We start from the raw sequence: 18,140 nt of genomic DNA, 5'->3' as shown, positions 1-18,140 counted from the left end.
TGGTAAGCACTTTAATTGGATCCTCACAACTTCACAAAATAATCAATGAGATTGTCATTTCAACTCCTGTTTTATAAATGAGGAAAGAGGCTGCTAGGCTTGGTCCAAGACTTTCATTCTCAATTGTCCTGACTGATGGAACCACGAGGCTCCCTGCTTTCTAAACAGCTTTTCTTTCAGCACATTCACCCAACCCTGCTTTTTTTTGTTTTGTTTTGTTTTTTACAAGCAGTACTCGGCAGGGCACCAAGGAATCCTCAGAAAAACGAGCTCCTTCCTTCTCTTGAGGTGCTCAGATTATGGTGGGACAATCAACCAGATCGCAACAAGCACAGGGAGCTAAAGACCCAAGGGAGAATAGAAAATCGATGGGGCAAAGAAATCTCAGCTCCTGTTTGTCTTCTATTTAACCGAGTACCCACCATATGCCAAGGGCCCTGCAGGTTTCACATAACTCATGACAACATCATGGGGTAGGCTCTATCGGCCAATTAGTTAAGTAACTAACGTGCCCAAGGTAGGTTTTCAATGAAAAGGACAGGTTCAGAGACTCTCAACTTTCATCTCAAAATTTCACACTACAGGCTCTGTCCTGGGAGGCGGGGGTAGGTTGAACGAGAGAGCACTCTCCGCATTGGGCCAGTTTCCAGGCTCACCAGCCCAGTACCTCCTTCCGCGGGAAGCCCCTCATCAGGAAGTCGCTGGTGCGTGTAATCGGCGTCCTGAGAACCCAATCAGCGGCCCCGACTCCGCGCCCGCCTAGGCCGAGTCACGTGTCCACCAAAGATGGCTGCGCCCTGTCGAGTTGTGCAAAGGTTGCAGTGAGCCTTAGCGGCTGAGGAAGACGAAGAGGAAGCACCGAGTGCTGGGAGGACAGAATAACTGACATCCCAGGGAGGGAAGCGCAGTAAGTCCCCGGGTATCAGAAGAGCAATGCGGTGACAGGCTGTTCACCGACAGCTCGGGAATGAGATCCCGGGAGTGAATTGGAAAGGGAAGAAGGAATCGGCCCTATGGCGCCGATGGTCTCTTCATTTTCCACCCTAGAAGAAAAGACCTTGTATTTAAAGTAAGCCAATAGAAAAAAGACAAAAAAATGCCTACACTTAAATTTAATCCCCGGTTACTGCCAATTTACAGGGTGTCCTGGGCCTAACAATTTTCAGACGCCCCACTTTTCTCACTGCCTATCTCGGAGCTATCCTTAGTGACATGAGATAGCTAATGCAAATGCTATTTGGAATATTTGTAGTATTTAAAGGTGGCACTATCTTTGATAGAGATTTATTGTTAATAACGGGAACGCAGTGACATATTGCGGGCTGCCGGATCAGAACTTTTACTGAATTAAGGATGATTTTTAATAGTCACACCGTAGAAATGGCTAGTTCACAGAACTCCGAACCTTACCAATATGGAGAGCTTAGAACACAAAACTAGTGATAGAATTAGGCGGGACTTTCTGAGGAAATAATTTGACATATACACCGTATGCTTTCTTTATATATACCGAATTTACTTGTGTATCTCTCCACCCACCCCCTCCCCAACACATAAATCATGCAAAGCTTCTATAGGGCAGAGATTCTATCATATTTTTTTAACCAAGGCCCTCAAAAAGTTTGAGTCCAGTATGTCTAAATTCCTAACCTGCACTGTACGTACTAGTTTAATTTTAAGGCTAGCAATATGAAATTTAAGTGTCCACAGCATTTTCCAAGTTAATCTCATATCTAACAGATACCCACTAAATATTTGTTAAATTACTCAGTGTCGTAAATTAATCTTGTAGCAAATGGATAGTGAATCAAGACAATCTAATTTCATAAAACCATGTTGTCCTTTGCTGTTATCTCTGAACTTTTGCTAACTCTGCTACCCTGAAATCTTGTTTAATGAGACAAACCATTAAAAACCCATCATTTGCCATTGCCCTAACTCTGACATTCACCCCAACTAGTGCAGGGATTAACAAACTACTGGGCTGTAGGCCATACGAAGCCCATAGCTTTTTTATGTATGGCCAGCCAGCTAAGAATGATTTTTATATTTTTTTAAAGTTTTTTTTTTTTTTTTTAATAAGTATTCAACAAAGACCATAAGTGACCTGCAAAGCTTAAAATACTATCTGGACCTTTAGACGAAATTTGCTGACCTCTGCTGTAGGGTCTACCTAGCAGTGAAATTATATGTCATGTGTCTTCTACCTACCGTGTTTCCCTGAAAATAAGACCTAGCCGGACAATCAGCTCTAATTTGTCTTTTGGAGTAAATATTAATATAAGACCCAGTATTTTATTATATATTATATAAGACCCAGTCTTATAGTAAAATAAGGGTCTTATATTAATTTTTGCTCCAAAAGACTCATTAGACCTGGTTGTCCGGCTAGGTCCTATTTTCGGGGAAACACAAATTCCTACTAAATACCAAATTCCTTCCTAAAGTGCTTGTACCCAAACTGGGTATAATTTATGTTTCCACCAGCAGCACATGGGTTTGTTACCGCACATTCTCACCAGTAATTGAAATTCTTAGGTTTTTATTTTAGGTAACCTGGGTACATATTGGTACCTCACTGGCTTTGTTTCACAGATTATAAAGAGGTTAAGAGTATTCTCATGTTTATTGGCTGTTTGGCTTTCCTTTTCGTGAAGTGCCTGTTCAAATCTTTTGTACTTTTTGTTAGGTTGCTTGCGTTTTTCTTCTTGATTTGTACTCTTTACATATTCTGGGTACTAACTGCTCGTCAGTTATATTACAAACATTTCTCCCACACTAGCTTATCTTATGGTATCTATTGATGAAAACAAGTTCATTTTGTCTTTTATGTTTAGTGCTGTTTGCAAATTAAGAAATATTTTTAAGGGTTATAAAGATATTCTGTATTTCCTAGAAGTAAAGCTTCTTTCCATGTGCTGCTTTTCATGTTCTGATTTCTATTTAAGAATTGATTTTTTGTGAGGGAGGGGTATGGTGTATATGCAGATTATGAATTCAGTCTATAGCTAATTGTTTAAAAATTATTAATGGTCTTCAGAAGGCTTTTTATAAGCCCTTTTGTTTTTTCTATAGATACACATTATTGAAAAATGATATTTTTAATTTTTTTAAGGCTCAAGATGAAAAATCATGAACCAGATTACACTGTCAAGGAAAACCGAATTTTTGATATCATAACCAGAAAAATTAACCAACTTCCAGAAGCAGAAAGGTAAGATCCCGTCTTAGAAATACCTTTTTCCAGGTGGTTTTTCATCATCTCAGATTTGGTTTCAGTATAAGTAACAGAATGTCAGAAGGAAACTGAACCTTTCTTGCCTTGAAGGGAAAACCAAGGCCCCGACACATTAACCATTTGCTTGAAGTCAAGGCTATAATTCATATTGGACATATCTAATTATATAATGGTTCTGTTTTTCCATTTGGCTTATAGTCAAATGTAAACATTTATGGCTTCATTTAAATATCAAAACTTTAAAATAGCTTTTAAACTGTCTTCATTTCTATCATTATGCTTACCAGTCTGAGAGAGTGCCCTGTAACACACATAGCTAGACAAGGAATGTCAGAAAAATAGGACTGTGGCTAAAAGATCTTCAAGGTATCATTAAATAGGAAAAGCCTATATAGGAAACATACTTGACCTATGAAGACAACACTGAGTGAACGACAGTGAACTCCTTAACAAGAAGGCCTCTCTGGCTTGGTTAAATTTTGAACTGAAAATCTGAGATAAAAAAGAGTGAAAAGGAGCCAGTCTGAGGAGGATGGACGTTTAGTTCATGTCTCCAGTTATTTTGTGTGATTCTTGCCAAAATATGAGTTTCTAGTTGAATAGGCACTTTTTCAAAAAATTGACTGGCAGAGGGGCTGCTAGATAATTTTGTACTTAACTACATTGTTAACTAAAAAAATGTGACTTTAAGCCATAATAAATTAAAATCTGATTGGGAGACAGCAAACTTTGCTATTCAGATTCCAGTTGCATTCCTTGTTTATGTACTTTTTATATTTTACAGTAATATAGCGATATATTTTGATAATATATAAAACATACGGGCAAATTACCTGAGTATTGCTTCCTATGACTAAAATGGAGATAATATGTATTTCACAGGATTGTTATGAAGCTCAAGTATTTTAAAGAAAGTGCTAAGGTTTCCCATTCCCTCAGCTCCCACAAAAATAGACAAGTCTTTCATATTTGTTTTCTATTGTTTGGTAGGTTCTCTAGGTTCTCATCACACTTTAACTATTATCTTATGTAACCTCAGTTTAAAAACTGCCTCTCTCTACTTCCATTACTTTTAGCAAATTTCTGTTGTCTCACATGTCTTCCACCATCAATTAATCAACGATGAAAACAGTGATGGTAGAAGGTAATTTTTTGTGTCTTAAGCACAAAGTCTGCATGTAGTATCATGTTTGAATGATACGCAACATTATGTTTGCAGAGTGACGGGTAAGAAAAGTAATACCTTATACAATGTAGGAAGCTCAATTAGGGATTTCTAGAAAGGCTGTTTTAAGATGAGTGTAAACCACAGAAATCAGCGGGAGTCTTGTATGGCGACTTGGGCTAATTAAGAGTATTGAGAAATTGAAGAGGTGGCACCTGAGTTGTAGATGGCAAGGCAGGTAGGAAAGAAGTAAAGTAGGCCTGTTTGGAGTATTTCCATAATTTTAGGCATTATTTTATCCAAAACTAAAGAATACACAGAACACGCATTTTAAACTCATACATACCTTGGCTTCAAGTCCAGGTCTACCACTTCTCATCTTAAAATATCGATTTATTCTTTATTTCAATGGATAAAGTACCTGGCGTAGAGTATCCCTTAAATGTTAGTATTCTTCCAACCCCCCAATATTCACTCTAATGCTTTGGGGAAGTGAAAGGAAACATTACTGCACCTTACTGAGTGCCTTCTATGCCAGGTGCTATTGGAACCAAGAGTATTTCTTTGCATCCATTGTCTTCAAGGTGTTTCCCAGCTACTAGTGGCGAATGCCTTATAATGTGTTATGCTAGAGGTAAGTATTGGAAATTGTGGGAGCCCAAAAGAGAGGTATCCAAATCAGACTCTTTAGAAATCTAACCTGCTGTATAGCTGGGAGATATCTGTACTAGTATCCTTTGCAAAAATCACAATAGTACATTTAAGAAAATCTAAACATACGATGGTATCTCCCCTAAGTATTGCCAAATTTAAAAGCCTTTTAAAATAAAAATCTACATGTAAAACAATGACTTTTAAAAGGTTTGTGTTTTATGGAACTATAAGGGATAAATGTTGCATCCTGTTATTCCTAAAGTCCTGATAAGTTCTATAGAATATGCCAGAATTGTTGGAAAGCTCAGACGTACAACAGAGCCAAAGAAAATGTTACCATTTTTCCTCATTCAGGGGCCTACTTGAACATGGATCGACGTATGTTGGACTTAATGCTGCTCTCTGTGGCCTAATAGCAAACAGTCTTTTTCGGCGCATCCTAAATGTGACACAGGCTCGTGTAGCTGCAGGCTTACCAATGGCAGTGATCCCATTTTTGACAGCACATGTATCTTACAAAGGTTTTGTAAGTTTACCATTGAATACAGGTAAATTCTATTTCACTCTTACCAGAGATTTGCTTTGGTATATATGATTTGCACCTAACATTAATCCTTAGCTATTAATATCAAGTAGTTACATGCTATAACGTAGTTAGTGCTTGGACTAAGATTAAATTTTATTAGCCTCTGTAAAATGGCAATTCATATTAGCATGGTCTACCAAACAAGTAAAATGTACAGACATAGCAGTTGTAAATACTTTCCTTTATCTAACTTATCTTTCCCGCAGTGCTTGGATTGAAATATTTGGAAACTTAATTTTTTTAATGCTTTTTTTTTCTTAGAGAGTTCTTTAAAGAGAAAAACTATTTTTATGGGAATACTATGTAGTAAATTTCTCAAAGCACTAAATGTATATATAAGAATTATGAAATATATAGAGATGTGATTTCTGCAGTTTACTGTATATGCTGAGTGCTTAGAGTATAGCTAATCATGACAAACCTTTTGATTAATGATTTGAAATAAAAGTGTTATTACTACAGGTGGTGGTGAGGAGGGAGGCAGTCCATTTAATTTCTCCTCTGTTAAGTGCTGCTCCAAATTTATTTAAATTGGATGAGTCTTGTTTGAATGTCCATGATCAGTGTGGAAAGAATTTTTACGATCCAGGGAAACCTATTATTGCCCAATGACTGAACAGACTGAGTGAAAAGTTACTAACAGCTTTCTATTTTTAATATGCCTTATACTAATTTGGAAATGAATAAAGAATTTTATAAAAATAGTTACACTATATAATGTAAAAATAGATTAAGTATAAATTGTGAAAAAAAAATTCCCATGGATTAAAAGAAAGCTCCTTAAAGACAGAAAAAATAATACCTCGGGTTTTTTAATACAAGTGCAGAAAGCTGGAAGCAGTGCAAACCAAGATTAAGTTCAGAACAAATTAGAAAATTTTTCCTAAGATGTTTAATCAGTTTATTCCTAGCTATTGTGGATTATCCGTACATTATACTTTCTAACATGCCTTGTAGAATTGCATTTGCTATATTACTGCCTGAAAATTGAGTATCTGATACATATAAGGGACCTTGCATTCTTTAAATAATGTTTGACTAGCATGACCTTCATTTCCATAACTAATTTATTTCCTAGGTGATCTGAACTGTGAAATCTGTACCATGATACGGGGTGGATTAGTTGGTCTTGTTTTTGGTGGTCTGTACCCTGTTTTCTTGGCGATACCTGTGAATGGTGGTCTAGCAGCCAGGTAGGATTCTTGGTTTTCTCACAATCATTGAAAAACTTCAGTAATATATAAATGATTACCTAGAAAATGTACAACTTAAAACAACAAACACATTTTGTATTTTTAAAGGAAATGTCTCCTTTTGATTTGAAAGAATTAAGACTTGCTTTTTTCTTATAAGCAATCAACTACTACTTCTCAAATTACTTCTCAAGAATTTGAAACAGTTCAGGAAATTTATCACCCTGTATCTCTTGGGTGCAGTTCAGGTTATTAACCCTAATTTGTGTATTGAATGCCAACCACAAAGCTGCTGATAGTACTCTGCCAAGCATTAAACCACATCATATATGCAATGTTCTTAAGAATTTGAGCACTTCCACTAAAGGAGAATTTCATCAGAAAATGTCTAGCTATAAGCCTGCTACTCCAAAATAATTCAGTTACTCTGATGAACTTCTGTATCAAGCAATCTATGCGATATGAACCTTCAGAGGTGAAATGGAGGGAAAAAAAAGTTTTTAGGACTAATAGTATTATTGCCTTAATCTTCACCGAAACTAATTTTAAGACGTTTGGGATTAATATATATTGTACATCAGTTTGCTACTTGATACAACTATTTTTAATGAACTGTTCTCAATGTTTTCTTACAGGTATGCCTCAGCCCTGCTACCAGAGAAAGGAAACATCTTAACTTACTGGATAAGAATTTCTAAGCCTATCTTTAGAAAGATGTTATTTCCCATTTTGCTCCAGACTGGGTTTTCAGCATACCTTGGTTCTAGACAATATAAACTACTCATAAAAGCTCTTCAATTGCCTGAACCTGGCTTAGAAATTCAGTGTTAAGCAAATCTGTACACAAAAATAAAACTGTGAAAATAACTTTTGTCTAATGTGTGAGTAAACATACACTTGTAATTTATCACAAGGTACAATTCTGGGACCTACAACAAAATGCCACACAGGGCAACAAAAGGCTAAATACCAGCAAAGGCTACCCACTTAAACAAGAGCATAACTGCTCTAGTTTGCCCAACATTGTCTCTTCCACCTCACTTGCTCTACTCCTTTTCATTAGGCAGAGTTTGATCTTTAACACAGGAAAAAATAACCATAGAGCAGTTTACAATGAAGACCTCATAAAGAATCCAAACAGGGATGAAAATTGGGGGAGTGTGGGGGGGAATCAGTACACTACAGCAAATGTTCCTTACATTTCCTTTTCCCAATTCATGGGTATTATTAATCCATAGACTCTAAGACCATATCTAACCTTCCTCAAAGAAGGATTAATTCCAGTATTCTTTACAAGTGGTTATTCAGGCTCAGCTTGAGCTGTTTTAATGATAGCTACATACTTCAAAGGTCACCTTATAATTTTTGGAAAGCTATATTCTTAGAAGACTGAGGAGAATTCTTTGAAGTTTCCATCTAGTGTGGGGAAGTTCTTTGCAGACTCAAACCTTTTTTTGTTTTTAAGATGTGTAATGCTAAGCAATTTGACTAGCCTTTCTGGCCCTCATTGCTTATTAACCACACTCAACTGGTATTACATAACATGTAATTTGCCTAACAGCACTTGACATATCAGGCACTCAAATGGTAGCCATATTCTTCCTGTTGCAACTGGTATTGTTTTCTGAAATATCCTAGTCTATTCCTCATTTCCTAAGATCATGTAAATTTTAGAAGTATCCCATTGTGTTCCCCTTCCTAAAACTTTCCATCTCAGTTCTTTAAAGCATTTTCTTTTCTGACAGCATCTAATGCAGTATTGTCCAACAGAACTTTCTTTGATGTTTAATATCTGACTGACAATGTTAGCCACTAGCTGTGGCTACTGAGTACCTGAAATGTGACTAATGCAACTAAATAAATGAATTTTAAATTTTAATTAATTTTTTAGCTACATGTGGCTAATGGCTACTGGACAGCACCTATCTAGACCAACACTTTTCTTAAGAAACAAGCCAGTACCACCAAACAAAATATTAAGTGACATCATAGATTATATCCCAAGCATCTTAACTATTCCTTCCAAATACAAGGACATTAATCTTATGCTACTTAAATTTATATGAAGAAGAGACTATAACCTGTAATCTAGAAAAAGCACCTTAAGTGAAATAGGCTTTCAATGTCTATAAAGAAAAAGTACAGGCAAAGAAGTGAAATTAACAAAATACATTTTCAATTTTTCAGAGAGCAAAGATGATTTGTTCTTTCAACAGGTACTTAAAAATATATTCCCTACCAATCTTATACCGGATATCATCCCACTTACGAAAGCATCTATATTTTATTGTAGATATTTTCTGGGTTATAGAATTACGGGTGGTTTTTCATTTCATCTTGATTTTCTGTTTTCTGTAATGGATATGTTTCACTTTACAACTAGAAAAAATATATATAATTTTTCTCCTTTTAAAAGGAAGAAATAGGTTAACCTATTTCACAAGGTAAAATATCAAGATAAAAAATCTCTGACCCAAAATTATACATTTTATCTGCATTCTCTCACTTTTATTTAAAGCAGAGTTCTACTTATCACAGTGAAGTAAACAATGAATTAAAAGTAATTCCTTACTTCAAAAATTTAAGAACCATAATTACTCGACTCCTTAAAAATAAAGTATGGTATGATCAACTTGAATAATTCAAATATACGTAACTAAATTGATTGGTACAAATTGTTTTCTTACTTATCCTTAAACATTCCCACATTTACTCCCTAGCATAATTATAAATGGATACCAGAGTTTACAATGGTTTCAGGATATCTTTCTAACATCTTTCCTTTACACCATGTGTTTCTTAAATCATCATTCCAATTAATTAATAGGAATAGACAACATAAGCAAAAGAGCATGTTATTTTAAATCTGTTGCTATAAATCTTTGCCAAAATTTTTGGTCAGGAGGCAGGTGACGTGAACCTGCCATGATCTGCATTACAATTTAAGGAAATAGTCATCTGTAGCTCAGACCTAAAGAACACTGCCTCAGCCAGGAAAATGTGGTATTTCAATTGTGACAATAAAAGACCTATTTAAATATTTTACAATTTACTTTGTAGTTACTTGGCTTTAAAAAAAAGTTTCATATTACATTATACTTAAAATATGAATATAATTTGCAAACCCCCAACTATAGTACACTAAAAGCCAAAGGGGCCTAGGAAATTGTGGGTATACAGGAAAGATACAGAATTTGGAAGCACAGTCTAAAGGAAGTAGGCCCACCAATAAAATTCATTATCTATGCATATGTTCAAAACACCATTCGTGAATAGATTTTAAAATTAGATTAAAAATTGAGCAAAATTTTTTCAACAAAACAAGTAACTTTGGATCAACAAAAATTTTAAAATTATTCGCAAGTCTGCTATGAACTGATTTCTTTTTAAAAAGTGGGGGTAAGAGCGCTAAGTAACAAATCTAGAATGTACAAATTGGGGGAAGGTAAAAAAAACCTAGGAATAAAAACACTTAACAGTAGTAACCAAAGCAATGAAAAAACAAGTTAGAGAGCAACTTCCTACTAACCTATATCTACAAGAAATTATCTCCAAATAATACATGATTTATGTTCCTAATGACAAAGTAATTTACTTTCTGAGTAAAATGTAAAATATCTCCGGTTTAATTTTTCTGCACTTCGAAACTGAATGTAAATAACCATTTGCAATCCAGGTCAGAGCTCAGTCTGTTGTAATACTCGAGGGAATGACTGGTGGACAGAGTATTCATGTACTGCAAGTTGAAATCGTGAAAAATACTGTGCTGGCCAAACAAAACACTCCACAAGTTCCTAATGAAAGACCTCCTCCTCCTCCTTTCTTGGCTTAGGTGGTTAACTACCTAACTTCTGAGGAAAAAAACAGCACGATAAAAATCTAAGTATATAAACATTTGGGAGGGTCTCAAAACTTTGTACTGATCATGAGTCTGGGAAAAAACCTAGAAACTTGAAAACACTGTATTACTTAATTATCAGATTACTTAACTTAAAAACCTAAGTTAGTAAGACCTTAAACTATACTTTCAAAATGGTGGACTTAGTAATCACATATTTTCAAAAGATCCATTCTGTTCTATCAAAGTGGTAGTTATGGTCACCAAACAGTGTTGATGCCTAATCTTGGTTGTGGAATTACAACCAGCAGCATTGTTTGTACTGTAGGAACACCCATCAGTCCTCAAGTATGAGTCACTGGGAATGCTCTTTGCTGCCAGGCATCAGACACTGAATACACTTAGATTACAAGAAACTGAGTGGATTTAATACAGTTTGTATAATACTATACAATAACCAAACTGTATCGTTATTAGGTTGGTGCAAAAGTAATTGTGGTTTTTGCATTTATTTTTAACCTTTTAAACCGCAATTACTTTTGTACCAACCTAATATAATGAATCATTCTGGAAAGAAAAGAATTAAGAGCCTATCTCCTACCCCCTCCCACTTCTATCATCTGCATGGTTCCCAAATGTAAGATAATATGGCTCGGTCTAGACCACGTGAAAAAAATGTATTAACATAATCCAACAAAAATGCAATAAAACAATCCAGAGTTCTGAGTGTTTTTCACACTTGTAATAAACTGGAAAAATGTTTCAATTAAGTAAAACAACCATATTCCATGAAAAAAGCCACTCCCATGATCCACGATACTAAAGCCCTTACATAACACTACAGAAATTTTAATTTATATAAAACAATAGAAACTAGTATACCATTCATTAGGAACCTCAAAATATTCAACAAAACATATATATATGTCAAGAACTCAGAGAAAGCTCAACAAGCCAGAACCTCAGAATCCACACATCCTGGGATTACCCTGAATTGCATTTAACCAACCACACATTTAGTCATAAATCAACTTTTCAAAGATATACAAGTCAGTGCATCTATTTAAAAAGACTACTCTTTATAGCTAAGGACTTTACATTACTTTCATAATCTACTCGGCAAGCTCTGTCTGTACTTCAGATTCTCTCTCACGTTCCAGGAAAAAACACAAACTCATGATATGCCTTGTTATCACTGATGGCTTGTTTATATAATTCTACTCTACTAAAAATAATTCCATAGAATGTGCTCTTGATTATGTAAGAATCTAATACTCCTTGATGAAATACTATAATTCTCTTCTCCAATGGTTACAATTTTTTTAAAAAGTATGCAAAGAACTGAGTATCACTCCCATGAAAGACAAAAAAAAAAGTATAATTTTGTTCCAAAATTAACTTAGTCTCATGTGTTTCTATTAAGTCTTTCAAGGATTCCAGAGAATCTTTTCATATCTCCATTTCTGGAAAGTGAAACCTGGAAAGTGAAACCAGTATAGAAGTAATTTGGGAACTTGAAAATGGCATTCATTTTTTTCAGCAGATGCCAAATTTTTGACCGACATGGCTCCCACAATTACTTTGTTACCATCAGTCCAGTCAGTTAACAGGTTGTAGGAAAAGATTCGTTTTTGCAGACACTGCTAAGCTGTTTAAAGAGAAGAGAGAGAGATTAATTTAGTGATTATAAAATGCACAAATATTTAAAATATTTTGAACACTTTTTGTCGGCTTATAGGACAAATGTGTGACTACATTTTAACAAGCGTGGACATTTTCGTTAAGTCTGGTCAAGGAAGTGCAGAAATAGTAAAGTCAATATGATAGAAATAGTAGGTCAATATGATGTGTTAGTTCAATTAATGTGAATTGCTGTCACCATCAGAAGACATCAAAAAGCTGTATCTTTAGTTCTGTAACATTTTGCCATAGTGGCTAAATTGGGGGGAAAAAAGGTTCCCCAAATACTAAATTGTTTTTTTCCATTACTATAAATAAAGCCAAACCTGTAAACTTCAAAACAATCCATATTATATTCCAGAAATCTCCTTTATGCAACTATCCACCAGAACACAATTTTTTAAAAATAGTAAGACAACAGTTTCATATTAATCATAACTTTTTTAATTAACAAGTAGTGAATAGGACACTTTTAAGATATTCTACTACATACTGAAATAAACAGATCTATTGTAAATTCAGAAACTCAAACATTTACAGTAAAATGTGCTTACACATAAATGTGACCAAATTTATTTAAAGCCCCTGCTAGATAGGTCCTAAATACATGCAATACCATGTAAAAACAAGACCATGAAGTTGATGTAAAAAATGACAAAATCACCGAGTCACCAAAATTAGAAAAAAAAAGAAAATGAAATGGAAACTAAGAAGACAGTTAAAACATAAGGAACCTAACAAAGCAGCTTTAAAAATAGGTGATACTAATCTCCATTTTCAAAAGTTCTTAATCAAGTATTTCCAAAAACTGCCATTTATAAAATGACATTCTAAAAATCTACACTTGGAATTTCAAAGCATCCCAATTCAGAAAGCTTTGACTACTGTTTCTCCCCAGCCCCAAACTTCAAATAATGCAGGAAAAGCATTGCCGTTAGGAAGAAAATATGCCAAGGAACGGTATAATTTTTAGAAAAACGCACTTACTGCTTCCAGAACCTTTTAAGACCCACAGTCAGCATTAACAACAATTATTTTTCCTATTTTCATCCATTATTTTCCAATGTCATGATAGAGATGAATAAATTCTTTGAGCCCATAACTGAAAGATCAACAAACCTGGTTTTATTATGACACCATATTTTTGTCATTGGTACTGCACAAAATTATATACAAAGAAATATATACAAAATGTTCAAGTATTAATTAAATTTCAATTCAAGGCTTCTGTTTCAAAAAGCTACATTTAACATATTCCATAAAGATAGCACAAATTAGTCATTTCAAATAATTTTTCCAACTACTTTTGGTTTATATATGTAATTCAGTAGGCACTAAAAATCCATGCAGCTGCATTGTGAGGGGCTTGCTCCTGCACTTAGGTATAAGCAGGTTCATCACTCCAGGTTGTGAGTTTGGCTACTACCCATTCATGCTCAAGTGCAATAGAAGATTTTACAAAATATGCTGTGATGCACTGGAAACCAGAGACCAAGTTAGGTCTCAAATCGTATTATCTAGCAACAAAACATTTACAGTTGTGCAAGAACAAGGATTCCATTTTCATAACCAAATAACAACAAAATAAAACATTTTATGTGTAAGATAACTTACATCTTTGGACTGCTGGAAAATACTTTTTAATTATGAACATTTTAAAATAAAAGACAGCAGAAGCCCTGATATTACCTCTTTTTCCTCATTTCTTATACTACCTTTTAAAATAAAGCAGGAAATGTGGCCAGCAGCTGGTCCCGTCTCTTCTGCCCCAACAGCTGTATCCACTTTAGCACAAAGAAAAACAAGGATGCTAAATACGTATATACTTTATCAAACAGTGATGTTTCACAAAGAATTTCTTATTGTCTCTTACACTGAAGGACACCGTAACTCTATTTATACAACTGGACAATAGATAACAGAATACTGCAAAAGAATATGTCCCATCTTTGGGAAAAGTGTCAATCGTGTCATTAGTAGCCAGAACAACTCAATTTTTAAAATTATTTTTAAATAATTTTAAATAGAACAAATATATTTGAAATAAGATTCTTTGTGAAGCCTCACTTTACATGTTTTCATTCATATTTCACAACCTTCAAAATCTTACATAAATTTAACCTAAAATTTTAATACAACAAAAATAAAGGTGTTCAACAATTTATTCATACTCAGTGATAGGGTAATCACTGCTGGTTCTCAAAGAAACATTTCATTAACCATTCTGATTCCTCCTCCTATTAACTAACACAGGAGTCTGATATGCATGTTAATTTCCAAATTTTTTCTAATGATGAGATATCTGTTAATCTGAATATTGTATTTCTAGATCTACTGAAAACTAAAAGGCATTCTTGAATATTTAGGAGATCTCTGTCATCTCCAGCAAAATAACTATCACATTTGTGCATGCCCCAAACACTTATTGTCAACCTCTGAAAAGTTGCTCTAAAATTGGAATTCCAATTTGCACCTGGTACAACTCGGAACTTCCATTCAACTTCACCTGTTTCACTGTCTCCAAACTGTATTTCTATTAGCAGCTTTCAGTGTACAGTTGGAATCGATGTCATCCAAGGCCATGTCCACACTGGGGACAGAAGAGCTAGGTACACGCAAGTCTGAACAAGGGGACACATTAACAGCTATTTCAACCAGAAGAAGCATCTTAAATACATTATTTGACCAGCACAAGTCTGTTTCCAGGGTGGACAGGGCCCAAATCAGATTCCCCTCCCGCCTTCCAAAAAAGAAAAAAAAAATCTCAACACACACACAAATTGAGATGTTGCCCATTAAAGTAGACTAAGCAGCAGAGCATGAGCGTTACGTGAAGAGATGGATCCTTACCAGGTTGTGAGGCGGGAACGACTGTTCTGTAACCCCTACAACGGAGCCTGGCAGGAAGGAAATCACCTAAAAAAGAAACTGTCAGAGAGATTTAATAGTCACATGTTATCATTAGGAGTTGGTTACAGTGTCACATTCATGCTTTTAGCTAAACACTTAAAGATTCAATATTACTTTTTTCCTCCTCTGAAATGTGTCCAGTGAAGATGTCCCACTAAGGTGTTTTACATGGTGTAAGGGAGTTGAAAGGGGTAAACGCGGATAAAGAGCAGATTACTTGACCCTACATTTTAAGAGAAGACGACGCCTTCCGGGCGCACGCCGAGCAGAACTCCACCGACACCTTATCCTTGTCCACATGAAGACACACTCCTCCCGCTGCGTCGTCCTCTTCCAGCAGGTCCTGCTGCTGCTTTCCCACCGGCAGAGCGTAGTCGTGGTCCCCGGCGGGCGAGTCCCTGAAGAGCGAGGTGGTCAGCCGCAGTCCCACGCCGCTCAGCCGGCTCAGCAAGCGAGCCAGTCCGGTCTCGTTGGCTAAGACGGCCCGTAGGTAGCGACTCTCCTCCTGCAGTGCTTGGACGCGCTTGCCCAGCTCCCGATTCTCGGCCCGCAGCTCCTGGTTCTCGGCTGCCAGGCCCCGGACGCGACTCTCCAGCCCCATCACGTACTCCTTCTTCTTCAGCCGATTAAGACGGGCAGCGGCCGCCGCCGCCTTCCGGGGACTCTTTGTCGCCGCCTGGTTGTTGTCGTTGCCGCTGCTGCCGCCGCCTCCTCCTGGGGACTTTCTCCGCCTCTTTTCGCCGCTACCACTGTCACTGCCGCTGCTGCAGCCTCCGATACCGTTTAATAGCCTCTGCAGCAGGTCAGAAAAGCGCTGCATCTCCGCAGCCGCGGACTCGTCGTCGTCGTCCCCTCTCCAAAGGCCGCCGCTATCCGAACCTCCGCCGGACGAGGAGAGAGGCCCGGGCGAGCTGAGCCCGGGTTCCAGGTGCCAGTCCGGTTGCCGGGGGTCCAGCAGATCCGCCAGTTCCAGCCCGGACAGAAAGTCCATGTCCTCCGTCTCGTCCCCAGGGACGCTGGCGATCGCCTCCTCCTCCATCTCCTCCGGCGAGGGCGCGCGCACGACCACGCCGCCGCGGCCCCCCCTGCCGTCCTCCAACTCGCCCTCGTCGCCGCGCAGCTGCTCACGGCCGGGAGATCTGGCTACCGCCGTCTGTTCCTCCTCTGCAGCCGCTGCCGCCCGGGTCAAGTCCGGGGGCAGCGAGCAGGTGGCGGCTTGCGCCGGGCTCTCGCTCCGTGTTGGGGAGTCGCTGCCCGAGGCCGCCAGCAGTTTGGTCAGGCTGTGCCTCATGGGGCCCAGCGGCGGGCCCACGTAGGCCCCGGCCTCTTAGACCGGGCCTCGCGGGCCCCAAGGACCCCAGGACCCAGCGCGGGTAGCCCGTGAGCCGGCCAGAACGAAATGACGAGGAAGGTCCGAGTTGCCTCCTGCCCCTCTTGGCTGGTCGACCCCCCGCGCACAGGCGGGGGGCGGGAAGGATGGGAGATCGAGGCCGCGAGGCTCGGCGATGACTCGACCGCGCCACCCAGACAACGGCCTGGCCGGAAGTCAGTCGGTCTCGCCCCAGCCCCTCCCACGGCATTTCGCGCTCCACCAGGCTCTAGTATCGCGAGAGTTCAGGGAATTCAGGAGTGGGAGTAATTCCAGCTCTCCAGTGATGTCATAGTAACAGCGGCAAAAATAACAACAAAACCACGGGTTTCTTAAAACAGTGGTCTGCCCTCTCTGCCCTCACTTCTCAACTCTGTATTCTGGCTTCCACTTCCAGTGAAACCGCTCTCGCTCAGAATTGATCTTTCAGATACCAAATTTATGAATAATCTTCATCATCCTGGATTTCTCTGGAATTTAAAACTGGTGATCAGAGCTCCCTCTTGAAATTGCTCCTTTCCCTTCCCGTCATAATACAAGATCTTTTCACTTCAGTACTTCTAGACTACTAGAAGAAATAGAGGTGAATAAGTAAATCATTCATACATAATTTAATTTTTCCAAGATTTTCTTATAAAAACTTCCAAATACACAGAATATGTCAAAGAATAGTACAGTATCCACTCAAATTTAACAATACTACCCCAATACTGAGAGTCAACAATTCAACAACTAAAATTTTGCCATTTGCTTTACCTGCATATAAATGTAAAATAATTACTAATTTTGCTGAATCATCCCAAAGTTGCAGACAAAACATACCACCCCAACATACTTCAGTATACATCTCTAAAAATAAGGACGTTCTCTTTCATAATCATAATACTATTATCAGGTCTTGAGGAAATGAACAATTATTTGCTAATATCTATTACTCAGGCCCTATTCAAATTTCCTCAGCTTTCCTCAGAATAATCTTTTATAGAGAATGTTTTATTTTGAGCCAGGGTCCAGTCAAGGGTCACTTAACTGCATTTGGTTGTTGTTATTGTGGATTTTCACACCATTTCTCAAACTAGATTAGTCCCTTCCACTTTCTACTTTTTCTTAGTATTGGCTTTTTGAAGACACGAGTTCGGTTGTTTTGAAAAATGCACCACATTCTAGATTTGTCTGTTTCCTCATGATGTTGTTTATCTTAATCCCACAAGGTATTTGAGATTTGAAGCCATTCACAAATACATTAGAAACAAAACAATTCAAATTTTAAAAAAGCAAGGCCAATGAAAATATAGATGAAATAGAAAGATAAGGAGTTCCCAAAGAGAAAGGTTAGTATTGGAATAGCATGAACATGATATCTTATACAGTTACTCAAATTGAGCTAACAATAGACTAAGCTTCCTGGAAGCCCAAATAAAAAATGGAAACAAACTTTGTTTGCTCATAAGTACATATCATAAGCAGCATATTAATTCCTTAACCACTTTCCAGTTCTTAGGTCTTA

General features: G+C 37.5%; 2 protein-coding genes across 5 annotated transcripts; one reads left to right on the top strand and one right to left on the bottom strand.

Moving 5' to 3' along the window:
• The first annotated feature begins 768 nt into the window (after positions 1-768).
• TMEM126A (transmembrane protein 126A) lies at positions 769-7,703 on the top strand. Of its 2 annotated transcripts, none has more exons than XM_019739623.2 (5): positions 769-907; positions 3,116-3,214; positions 5,412-5,605; positions 6,722-6,836; positions 7,472-7,703. In XM_019739623.2, exons 2-5 carry the CDS (start codon positions 3,123-3,125, stop codon positions 7,665-7,667), a joined length of 597 nt encoding a protein of 198 aa, XP_019595182.1. In that variant the 5' UTR covers positions 769-907; positions 3,116-3,122; the 3' UTR covers positions 7,668-7,703. The 2 variants fall into 2 exon arrangements, with proteins under 2 accessions (XP_019595182.1, XP_019595181.1); XM_019739622.2 differs by having other exon boundaries at positions 783-1,069.
• A 3,629-nt stretch (positions 7,704-11,332) lies between these two features.
• Positions 11,333-16,816, bottom strand: CREBZF (CREB/ATF bZIP transcription factor). Of its 3 annotated transcripts, XM_019739619.2 has the most exons (5): positions 15,492-16,816; positions 15,205-15,282; positions 14,070-14,138; positions 13,342-13,456; positions 11,333-12,322 (listed from the first exon to the last, which is right to left on the bottom strand). In XM_019739619.2, exons 1-2 carry the CDS (start codon positions 16,553-16,555, stop codon positions 15,267-15,269), a joined length of 1,080 nt encoding a protein of 359 aa, XP_019595178.1. In that variant the 5' UTR covers positions 16,556-16,816; the 3' UTR covers positions 11,333-12,322; positions 13,342-13,456; positions 14,070-14,138; positions 15,205-15,266. The 3 variants fall into 3 exon arrangements, with proteins under 3 accessions (XP_019595178.1, XP_019595179.1, XP_019595174.1); XM_019739620.2 differs by lacking the exon at positions 13,342-13,456 and having other exon boundaries at positions 12,034-12,322; positions 15,492-16,812; XM_019739615.2 differs by lacking the exons at positions 11,333-12,322; positions 13,342-13,456 and having other exon boundaries at positions 13,458-14,138; positions 15,492-16,812.
• Between the last annotated feature and the right edge of the window lie 1,324 nt (positions 16,817-18,140).

This window comes from Rhinolophus sinicus, linkage group LG06 (assembly GCF_036562045.2).
Source record: "Rhinolophus sinicus isolate RSC01 linkage group LG06, ASM3656204v1, whole genome shotgun sequence".
Taxonomy (NCBI): Eukaryota; Metazoa; Chordata; class Mammalia; order Chiroptera; family Rhinolophidae; genus Rhinolophus; species Rhinolophus sinicus.
Note: the sequence above shows the minus strand (reverse complement) of the source record. Positions and strands in the feature narration are given on the sequence as shown.

Bases quoted from the DNA above. Each gene is read 5' to 3' on its own strand.
- TMEM126A (XM_019739622.2), top strand. From the start codon at position 1,014: ATGGCGCCGATGGTCTCTTCATTTTCCACCCTAGAAGAAAAGACCTTG. The intron at 1,070-3,115 runs GTAAGCCAATAG...AATTTTTTTAAG, and splicing joins GAAAAGACCTTGTATTTAAA to GCTCAAGATGAAAAATCATG. The intron at 5,606-6,721 runs GTAAATTCTATT...TTTATTTCCTAG, and splicing joins AAGTTTACCATTGAATACAG to GTGATCTGAACTGTGAAATC.
- CREBZF (XM_019739619.2), bottom strand. From the start codon at position 16,555: ATGAGGCACAGCCTGACCAAACTGCTGGCGGCCTCGGGCAGCGACTCC.